The sequence below is a fragment of the Salmo trutta genome, chromosome 20 (genome assembly GCF_901001165.1).
Source record: "Salmo trutta chromosome 20, fSalTru1.1, whole genome shotgun sequence".
In the NCBI taxonomy this organism is placed as follows: Eukaryota; Metazoa; Chordata; class Actinopteri; order Salmoniformes; family Salmonidae; genus Salmo; species Salmo trutta.
In genome coordinates, this window is record NC_042976.1 from 5,809,776 (window position 1) to 5,821,381 (window position 11,606).

The 11,606-nt window shown below is 47.0% G+C and overlaps 1 protein-coding gene across 1 annotated transcript; it reads right to left on the reverse strand.

Moving 5' to 3' along the window:
- Positions 1 to 1,930: 1,930 nt before the first annotated feature.
- Positions 1,931 to 10,826, reverse strand: LOC115155460 (uncharacterized). The gene is made up of 2 exons (XM_029702087.1): positions 10,784 to 10,826; positions 1,931 to 5,686 (listed from the first exon to the last, which is right to left on the reverse strand). The coding sequence occupies exon 2, from the start codon at positions 5,584 to 5,586 to the stop codon at positions 2,905 to 2,907; it is 2,682 nt and encodes an 893-aa protein (XP_029557947.1). The 5' UTR covers positions 5,587 to 5,686; positions 10,784 to 10,826; the 3' UTR covers positions 1,931 to 2,904.
- Between the last annotated feature and the right edge of the window lie 780 nt (positions 10,827 to 11,606).

An 11,606-nucleotide genomic window follows, 5' to 3' on the forward strand; every position in this document is an offset into this window, starting at 1 on the left:
AGTGGGAGGCCCCGGTGCACAACTAAGCAAGAGAACAAGTACATTAGAGTGTCTAGTTTGAGAAACAGATGCTTCACAAGTCCTCAACTGGCAGCTTCATTAAATAGTACCCGCAAAACACCAGGCTCAACGTCAACAGTGAAGAGGCGACTCTGGGAGGCTGGCCTTCTAGGCAGAGTTCCTCTGTCCAGTGTCCGTTCTTTTACCCATCTTAATCTTTTCTTTTTTTATTGGACAGTTTTATTGGCCAGTTTGAGATATTTTCTTTGCAACTCTGTGTTGTGTTATGATGCATCTGTGATGTTTATCCTGGATGAACACATTTAGAATTTTCACAGTTTTGAGGTTAAATCCTTTAGTAACACGATGCATTAGCAGGCGATATGCAACATCTCTCCATTAACAAACACATTTACATGAGGACACACAAACTCCTATTCCCACTGTGAGAAAAGGAAGCAAACAACACTACTCATAATTGATCACTCAATACCCCTATTTTTTTTCCTCCCAGACCGAGAGAGTGAGAAACAAACACCATTTCAGTATATAGTAGGGCATAAATTCTAATGGCTCCCATGGGACCCACAGGCTGTTGTGTTGGATATTAATGAGAGAGGGAGTGGGTTTCTGTCTCAGGCATGATTCTATAATAATAATAAAAGCTATTTAGCAGACTTTGATACAAAGTGATTTTGTGCATATATTTATATTTCGTATACAATTTACGTATGGGTGGCCCTGGGAATTGGACCCCCCTATCCTGGAGTTGCCAACTGAGCCATGCCTCCTCTCTAGCCTCTGGAGGAAAAAAACAGCACTGCCAGGAAGATCCATAGTCTCAAAATCCCATTTACCCCCTGCAGACAGACAATTATTGTCCACGGTGGGTGTAGAACAGCAGCACTAGTGCAATCACGGGCTCTTTATATTCCAGCCAGGCAATAAACGTGACGTTTAAATATTACCGCTTTGCATTTTACATCTCCAGTAGAGGTGGATGTGGAGGACAGTTGGAACTGGTTTGCATCTCATTCTTCACCCTGGCTGTGTGCCCCAGCTCTAAAACATGATGTTTACAGGATTTTCTCACACTCTCACCTCGCCCTTCACAGTCCAAATTTACGAGCTTCACCTGCTCAGAAAGTTGTCTTCTGCCTCCCGGGTGGCGCAGTGGTCTATGGTGAACTCTGGGTTCGAGCCCAGGCTCTGTCGCAGCGACCGGGTGCCCCATGGGGTGGCGCACAATTGGCCCAGTGTCGTCCGGGTTAGGGGAGGGTTTGGCCGGCAGGTATATCCTTGTCTCATTGTGCACTAGTGACTCCTGTGGCGGGCCGGGCGCAGTGCATGCTGACCAGGTGTACGGTGTTTCCACTGACACATTGGTGCAGTTGGCTTCTGGGTTGGATGTGTGCTGTGTCAAGAAGCAGTGCGGCTTGGTTGGGTTGTGTTTTGGAGGACGAATGGCTCTCGACCTTTGCCTCTCCCGAGTCCGTACGGGAGTTGAAGTGATGAGACCAGACTGTAACTATTACCAATTGGATACCACGAAATTGGGGTAATTTAAAAAAAATTAAAAACAAAATAAGTTGTCTTCTAACGTGGGTAAAACAAAAACATTTTACAGAAAAGGTCATATCTGTAGGGTCAGACGAGTCTGTAGGGATCCCGTTAAGCCTACACAGTAAATAAATCATTTAGGGTGGAAGTGGGGAGTTGATCTGTGCACAATGCAAACGCTGCCAAAAAAACATGAAAAGCTAAAGTTGTATTGATTAAATATGCAGATAATGTGCTGGAGAAAATGTGCTGTTATGGGAGAGATTTGAGAGAAAGCCAGAGAGGAAAACAAGTAATTAAGTTCAAAAAGAAGATAAGCCCCGAGACTAACTACAAAAAAAAAAGCTAACACAAAAATAACACACACTTCTTGATGTGTCATGATGCCTCTGATGTTTATTCTGGATGAAAACATGAGCATTTTCACACTTTGGAGGTTAATCCTTAGTAACACGATGCAGCGACTTCCTCTGTGAGACATCTTTCATATCGCAGACATTCAGAAACACACACACACACACACACACACACATACACACACTCACGAGTGAGGAGAGGAGTTGGACAGCAGTGTCATTGTTGGAAGTACTAGAGTTATTTATCACAGTAAATCCATCCTAGAATGGAGAATATGCATGTGCTGTTTTTTTTTGTTGCTGTGAGAGAAAGACAAGCTGTGATTGAAGCTGAGTGGGAAGGGAGGTATACAGCCTCCAGCCTACAGTTTGTCACGCTGTCAGAAAATAATGACACGACAGTGTGGAAAATTATAGAACTGTTCCCCAGATTCCAGAAATACTAAGGACAACTGTGACTAGATTCCAGATAACTCAAGAACCTATATATATATATATATAAAATTACACAGCAAACAGAAAATCACATTGAACAGGGAAATAGTATAAGAATCTTCTCAACTTTACAACATGTGAATGTAACCGATGGTAAGCATTTATGAGTGATCACATGACAGTGACGCTGATGACATCAGTTTCCAGGATGTTTGTGTTTACTCTGATTACAGTGCCCTTGGGAACTACTGTAAACTTTGATATTCCAAACGGTTTGATTCTAAGGAAATTGGATTTTGATGTCTCAATGCTGACATCTACAGGTCACGATTCGATCATGTACGTTATCCCTAAGGGCTACAGACGGAGAACTTTGTACACGGAGAACAGGCTAGCTGAAATGACAGGAAATAATACTCTACACTTTGTTACTTCAAAAACAGCTCACATTTGGTTAGGTGAAAAGACAAGTCTCAGCATATAACAAATAAACATGAAGTCCCCTTCTCATAGTTCTGTGGGAGTGTTATTGCTGCACAGTGTTCTGATGACATCACTTGTACTGGTAAATCTTGATACAGTGGTGCATGCTGTCTGACACCACTAGATGCCCCTCAGGAAGCAAGGCCAGGCCTCGTGGGCTGCTCAGCCCCTGGGTGATTATAGGCCTGCCTACCCCCTGGGCTGGGTACATCACCACCCTGTGTTGCCTGCCCCAGTCCACCACCACCACGTCTCCATCCCTGTCTATGCAGATCCCCCAGGGGCTGGTCAGGACGGGCCCTATGCCGGCACACACCCCCAGGACCCTCACCGTGTTCCAGCCCGGCTCCAGCACCTTGACGCAGGGCTCCCGGCCCGTCTCGCTACCCCTCTCTGACACAGCCACCAGGCCAGAGCTCAGGCAGGCAGCCACCAGGTAGGGCCTGTGGAAACCCGTCACCACTGTGCGCTCCAGCCGAGAGCCCGTCTTGGGGTCCAGCTTGAGGGTGGTCAGGGTGCCTTTCCGGATGTCCGCCACGAGGAACTCATCCAGTCGGGTCACCGTCACACCCCGGGGGGCCTCCAGCTCGTCCTTGGCGGCGCCCATCCCCAACCCGCCGAAGGTCTGGAGCAGACGGCCGTGGCGGCTGAACACCAGGAGTGCGCGCTCCGCTGCGCAGCTCAGAGCGATCAGACCCTTGGCATTGACGGCGATGTCGAAGTAGTTCCGGCAGCGTCGGACGGAGCCCTCGGAGGTCGTGGAGGTCACCTGCTGGAGGATGTTCCCTCGCGGGTCGGTCACCTGGATGCGGGCATTCCCACAGTCCACCACAAAAAGCTGCCCCTGGGGCGTGGCGTGGACCCCGCTGGGCAGGGTGAGGTCGGCACGGCCGGAGCCTTGTTTACCAAACTGACGGATCAGATACCCAAGCTGGGGCTGGAGATGGCCTCTTTCCTCTTCCATCTCCGTCAGAGCAGGCTCTCCTCTCTCCCCTCTCTCCCCCCAGCCTCTCCCCTGCTGCTCCTGAGAGGCAGAGTCTATGACCGACATGGAGAGACACCTGCTCACCTGGCTGGTACTCCCTATAATCCCACTCTGCCTCTTGGCTACTGGGCCCCACACCCCAGAGTCTCTGCGCCCGGAGGGGCTCTGTAGACCCTCAGAGACGGTGTGTCCTCGGCTTAGTGTCGGGGGGATGGAGGTGGTGGTGGAGGTCAGGCTGCTCCTGTTCACCCTCCAGGCCCCCACATGCTCCCCCCTCCCACTGTTGATCAGTGGGCGGGTCTTGCGTGACAAGTCTGCCGCTGACTTGGACAGGCGGGGGTCGTGGTTCAGGGAGCCTCTAAGGCTGTGGTCCCGGGGGGAGCTGACTATGAAGGTGTAGCAGGAATCCAGGCTGTCGGCCGGGGAAAGAGGATGGCCAGAGTCCCCTGTGGGGCCCATTTGGTGGTCATCAGAGGACACGCTGAGGCACGAGTGAGGGCACTCTCTGGAGGTGAGGTCCATGCAGCTATAGCTGGTCAGTGGCTCCCTAGGGCTGACCTTAGGAGAGGGAGAGCCCATTGTTCTGTAGCTAGGAGACGGCGATCCTCTGGGGAACTCACACTGTCTCACTCTGCCTCTGCTGTCTCCTCCATCCTGGCTGTCCAGGCTCCAGCAGGGACTGAGGCTGCTGTGCTCCAGTCTGCCCCCCTCTGGTGGGGAGCAGGGCTCACGGCCAGAGACCATGACCAGGGTGCGTTGCTTCCTCTTGCTCATGACCCCGTAACCCAGCCGGCTGCCGAAATTGTTTGTCCTGTGCCTCAAGTCCTCTTCAGAGTCTCCGTTGCTAAGCGACATGGGGACGGCCAGGAAGAGGTCCTCTTCACGTGGTTGAGATATAGGGGACTCTATCTCCTCATCCTGGGATGACTCTCTGTCAGAGGGCTCCCTCTTAGGAGGCCAGCGTCTCCTTTTAGGGGATGACTTCTTCTCTTCTCCTGACTCCTCGTCACTCCTGGCAGAGAGGCGGATCTTTCTGACAACCCTTAGGTTCCCACTGCCTGTCGGTGAGGTCATATCCTGCCCCGGCCCTGTCCCTCCATCGGGGGTACTTCTCACTTCCCCTGCACCCCCATGCTGGGCATTCCCACAGTGCTTCCCAGAGTGTAGGGCACAAAACTGTCCCTCTGGCCCACAACCCCCCACATTAAGACAGAGGTTGTGCTCCTGGAAACTGATCTCCCCGAAGGTCACGACATTGGGCTGGGAGCTGGGTCTGAAGCTCACCTTCTTCAGGGAGAGGGAGATCTCCCAGGGCTGGAGGAGGTCAGCGACCCCTCTGATCAGGAGGTTCTGGTCGGGCCCTGTCTGGCCCTGACCACTTCTCTGGATCAGCTCCCGCAGCTGGGCGACCTTACGGAGCCTCTGGTCCAGCAGGGCCTGACTAACGCGGACGGCCGCAGCATTTTCCCTCTGCAGCTGCTCCAGCCTCCGCTGGGTGTCCCGGTGGTCCTGCTCCACTCTCTCCAGCAGACGCCGCTCCTCCCTTCTCGCCCCTAGTATGGCACGCTCCAGCCCCCTGCTCACTCCCTCTGTCTCAGCCACCTGGCGCTCCAGCAGCCGTCGCAGCTCTGTCTCCCCCCGGGCCAGGTCACGCAGGGCCTGGGTGGCCCAGCAGGTCAGGAGGGAGGGGGAGATGGGGGCTAGGTGGTCTTCCTCTGGGGTCTCTGTGTCGGACTGACCCAAGGGACTGGGGCTGATGGGGAACATAATGGCAGACCTAGGGGTGGAGGCTAGGGTGTCAGAGCCACAGTATAAGCCGGCCTTCCTGCTACCAGATCTCGGCCTTGCAATGAAGTCCCTCCTTACCCTGAGAGAAGAACAAGAAGAGAAAAAAAAGTATCTGTTAAAATGTTTTGAATGCCTTTGACTTATGTCATTACATAGCATGTCAACTAATTACTGCAAAATAATCTGAACTCATACAGTATTGACCCATGATCTGTGTTCTGGGAAATCTGTGCCATTTTTAAGAAGTCTGACTATGGCTGTCACATACATTTTGGATTCAGCATGTAATGTATGTGTGTGTGTGTGTGTGTGTGTGTGTGTGTGTGTGTGTGTTGTTAAAGACCTGCAGCATCCTGTTCTTGTATAGCTGACAGACTCATTGTGACAGGCGCCATATGCTGATCTCTCTACCGCAGGCAGACTCTTCAATACACTGTTCTCCCAGACACACAGGAAGTAGATATTCTCAAACCTGCTGGACTTTCCTTACTGTTATCAATCAACACCATATCAACAGAACAGCAATATCTGTGCTTAGGGTTAGGGATTAGGGGTTAGGGTTAAGGGTTAGGGGTTAGGGTTATACAAAAATATAAACGCAACATGTAAAGTGTTGGTCCCATGTTTCATTAGCTGAAATAAAAGATCCCAGACATTTTCCTTACACACAAAAAGCGTATCTCTCACAAATTTGTTGCACACATTTGTTTACATCCCTTTTAGTAAGCATTTCTCCTTTTGCCAAGATAATCCATCCACCTGACAGGTATGGCATATCAAGAAGCTGATTAAACTGCATGATCATTACACAGGTGAACCTTGTGCTGAGGACAATAAAAGGCCACTCTAAAATGTGCAGTTTTGTCACACAACACAATGCCACAGATGTCTCAAGTATTGAGAGAGCGTGCAATTGGCATGCTGACTGCAGGAATGTCCATCAGACCGATTGCCAGAATGTTATTTCCTCTACCAAAAGCCCCCAACGTCGTTTTAGAGAATTTGGCAGTACGTCCAACCGGTCTCACAACCACAGACCACGTGTAACCAAGCCAGCTCAAGACCTCCACATCCGGCTTCTTCACCTGGCGGATCGTCTGAGACCAGCCACCCAGACAGCTGACGAAGCTGTGGGTTTGCACAACAAAATAATTTCTGCACAAACTGTGCATGCTCACCAGACATTCACCCATTGAGCATGTTTGGGGTGCTCTGGATCGCTGTGTACAACAGCGTGTTCCAGTTCCAGCCAATGTCCGGCAACTCCACACAGCAATTGAAGAAGAGTGGGACAACATTCCACAGGCCACAAACAGCCTGATCAACTCTATGCAAAGGAGATGTGTCACACTGTATGACGCAAATTAAGGTCACAACAGATACAGACTGGTGTTCTGATCCTACCTTTTTTTTTAAGGTATCTGTGACGTACAGATGCATATCTGTATTCCCAATCATGTGAAATCCATAGATTAGGGCCTAATTTATTTATTTAAATTAACTGATTCTCTTATATACTGACTTACTGTTCATCCTGACAGAGAGACTGTCTTGTACTGTTCATCCAAGTCAGTAAAATAATTTTGTGTTGCGTTTATATTTTTGTTCAGTGTATATAAGCCAATTAGTATTGTTCCAAGGAAGAAATTCCACCAAGACAATTTACCCCCTGCATGCAGTTACACATGTTGCCACACTTCAAACAGTACTGTATGTAGTATTGTATGCCTATGGAAAGATGATATACAGTCGCTGTTGAAAGAGACAGTAGCCTGCAAGAGAATGGGGAAAAGAAAAAGAGGGAGGGAGGATAATGAGAGAGAGGGGAAGAGAGGGAGGGAGAGGAACTAGAGAGGAGAAGAGAAAGAGGGAGGGAGGATAATGAGAGAGAGGAGAAGAGAGGGAGGGAGAGGAACTAGAGAGGAGAAGAGAAAGAGGGAGGGAGGATAATGAGAGAGAGGGGAAGAGAGGGAGGGAGAGGAACTAGAGAGGAGAAGAGAAAGAGGGAGGGAGGATAATGAGAGAGAGGGGAAGAGAGGGAGGGAGAGGAACTAGAGAGGAGAAGAAAAAGAGGGAGGGAGGATAATGAGAGAGAGGGGAAGAGAGGGAGGGAGAGGAACTAGAGAGGAGAAGAGAAAGAGGGAGGGAGGATAATGAGAGAGAGGGGAAGAGAGGGAGGGCAGGGAGGATAATGAGAGAGAGGGGAAGAGAGGGAGGGAGAGGAACTAGAGAGGAGAAGAGAAAGAGGGCAGGGAGGGAGAATGAGAGCGAGAGTTCATTGGCATTGAGAAATCTATTAGCATTTCAAATGGAGACAGAGAGTCAGAATCCTCTAGATAGGAGGGAGGTGAGGCTTGTCAGCCCAGAGAGGGAGGTGAAGCTAGTCAGACCAGAAAGGGAGGTGAGGCTTGTCAGACCAGAAAGGGAGGTGAAGCTAGTCAGACCAGAAAGGGAGGTGAAGCTAGTCAGACCAGAAAGGGAGGTGAAGCTTGTCAGCCCCGAGAGAGAGGTGAAGCTAGTCAGACCAGAAAGGGAGGTGAAGCTAGTCAGCCCAGAGAGGGAGGTGAGGCTAGTCAGCCCAGAGAGGGAGGTGAAGCTAGTCAGCCTAGTGTCACCACCAAACATTTAATACAGGTCCCCAAGTCAGTGACATTACTCCCCCTTCTCCTCGCTTGGAGAAATTAGACATCACTGAGAAGAGCCTGGCTTTGATATTTAATTCATGAACTAGAACAAACTGACTATGAGAAACATCAGCGAAAGAAAGATGTTTGTTCTTCCAATCTGCCTGCTTGCTGTATTATGACAATAATGATGCCCCTGGGAACAGCCATGTGATGAGGAGATAGCAGAACGATGCCCCTGGGAACAACCATGTGACGAGTAGATAGCAGAACGATGCCCCTGGGAACAGCCGTGTGACGAGGAGATAGCAGAACGATGCCCCTGGGAACAGCCATGTGACGACGAGATAACAGAACGCATGAATATACACAGTGGTGTGTATTTATGGATGCAAAGGTTTGCCAGGCTTCCCCAAAAAATTGACAAAAAAAATCTTTGTCTTTCTGTGTCTTCATAATTTTCCTTCAATTCGCAAGAGGCTTAATGTGTCATTGAGAAAGCTTCGGAGCAAAACAGCGCCCCTCTATGTGTTGGCCATCTATCTGATGCCATCTGGTCCAAACAAGTATGACATTGTTTTTAATTTTTTAACCAGGCAATTCAGTTAAGAACAAATTATTATTTACAATGACGGCCTGTACTGTATGACAGAGTCATTGACCGTTTAGACACTATGAAAGAGGGGAGGAGGATGGCATTGGTGTTCCTCTACAAGTAGGAGGGATTCAACATGTTTTTTTTCTACTTACACACACACACACACACACACAACTCAAAACCACAGACAGCCACATCATATTTGGCTTACGTTGATTGGGCTAAATAGTTTTTGGAATCTTTTAGTTGTCACTGTATTAGACTAAGCAGAGATGATTTGATGATGTTGAAATGTGTGTAAATGGTGCTGGAATAGTGGAGGCAGCTCCTGTTTTAGTTTTTTTCTGGCTTAGCTTCCCCAGTGATTTTACACACGCACCTCTACTGACGCTATGTAGGAATAAATTATATCACTTTATACAGTTGTTATAAATATATTTATTTTTCTTGGGCAAACCACGGTGTAGGTATAGAAATCCTGTCTGGGAAATACAACACTCAGCAGATGTTATGCCTCCTCAGTGATCTTATCTTATAACACTTTGACGAGAGGAACTAAATGAGAAATCCTACTACAGTCTCTCCTCATTCAATTCTAAAATGGAAATGAAGCAATAAAAACTCACTCATTTGAAAAACAACTTTCTGTAAATCAGCAGACAGTCTCTACTCATCCGTGATGTATTATCTCAGGTTATATCAGGTGACTAGGAGACACCCATGTTTGCTAAGGGTGGGTGTCTGTCAGAAAGGCTGCCTGTGTGGCAGTCGGCCTGTAGCAGTGCGAGTCCCTCTCTTGCCATTACAGGTTTCTCCTTACATTACCAACCTACATTATAGATGAGAAGGTCCTGTTGCTGCAACATCATGTTGTGTTAGTGATACACTCTCTCTCTCTCTCTCTCTCTCTCTCTCCCTGACAGCCATACAGATGTAGGATCGTCATTTGATTACTATTCTTGCAGGAAATGCAAACTTAGTAGTGTATTCAATGGTTTAAAAAAAGCTTCTAAAGTTTGTATTTTCCACTTTGAAATGTCAGACTTGATTTGCCCTAACAAAAACAATGTATCAACCCCTACAAAAACTTCCATTAATTATATTCCACATTTCCTGTTGATGCAGGATAATTTTCCTGCTGTAACAAACTGGCTCAAATGAAGTTCCTACATCTGTAGTTCTGTTGGTAGAGCATGGCGCATGCAATGCTAGGATAGTGGGTTTGATTCCCGGCACCTCCCGTATGTAAAATGTATACACTCATGACTGTAGGTCACTTTGGACAATAGCGTCTGCTAGAAGGCATATCTTATTTCATCTGTAGGCACAACAAGTGAGAGGAGAATAATATTGTAAATAACTCTGTCTCTGTTATTTGTACTTTGAACACTGTTTGTATTTTATTATAATTGCTTGTCCTTTGAAGCATGAAACATAAATATATTTAGAAACATTTAAACCTTACTTAAAAGACACATTATGCAGAAATTGCTCTGCCATTTCCTGGTTGATTAAATGAAATTAGGCAAACTATTAGAATTTTATGTGGGAAAAAAACCAAGCAACTAGAGAATCATTGTTCCATTCAAACCACTGTGAAATATATTTTCCATTACCAAAAATATTGTATTTTCAGCTGTTTGAAGCTGGTGCACAAAATCCTGACAGAGACAGTCTAAAGAGGCAAAACACTAAATTCACACATAGAACAGATCTCCCGCGTCTTAGACTTGCTTTCAATGAGAATGACAGATCTATAACGCACATTTCTATGTGAATTTGGTCAGACTTACCTTTAATATATTTCACTAATTTAAACTAAATACATAAATGGCACCATACCCCAATTACCACTGAATACCATAAGCATTTCTTTAAGTGATATAATCTAAAGTCATGAACTGTCTGTCTTAAAAAAATATATATTATGATATAAACAACAGAATTGCCTTACCTGTACCCAGGTATCCAACACCTGTTCCACCCCCACACACTGTTGTCCTTTATGACCACTCAACTCTAACGTTCTCTCTCAACTTCTCTCTTTTGTTTTCTTGTTTGGTGTTGCTAGGAGACAGCCAAAACTCCTCCAGTTTCCAAGACTCCACACAAAGTGAAGAAATTCATCTGCCCTGACGGCTGTTTTTTTTCTTTCTTTAAAAAAAAAAAATGGAAAAAAAATAATATATAAAGGTTTGTTTCCTTCAGTGGATTTGGCTTGATGAGGAGAGGGTAGTGGTTTGGATAATGTTGATGAGAAGGACACGTCAACAGACAAAATGAGCATGAAACTTTATCATATTATATGCAGGCAAACACATCAAATGTTATTATATGACAGACAAACATTGGGTTGATTGTCTTGAATGCTTTGCTTCATAAAACAAAAATGCTGGAATCAAAACATGTCAGTTTTGTGCAGAATACTGTATTATATGTAGTATGTCAGGATGACCAGTACTAGACAGTCTCTCTGTCAGGATGACCAGTACGAGACTCTGTCAGGATGACCAGTACTAGACAGTCTCTCTGTCAGGATGACCAGTACTAGACAGTCTCTCTGTCAGGATGACCAGTACTAGACAGTCTCTCTGTCAGGATGACCAGTACTAGACAGTCTCTCTGTCAGGATGATCAGCACTACAGTCTCTCTGTCAGGATGATCAGTACTAGACAGTCTCTCTGTCAGGATGACCAGTACTAGACAGTCTCTCTGTCAGGATGACCAGTACTACAGTCTCTCTGTCAGGATGATCAGCACTACAGTCTCTCTGTCA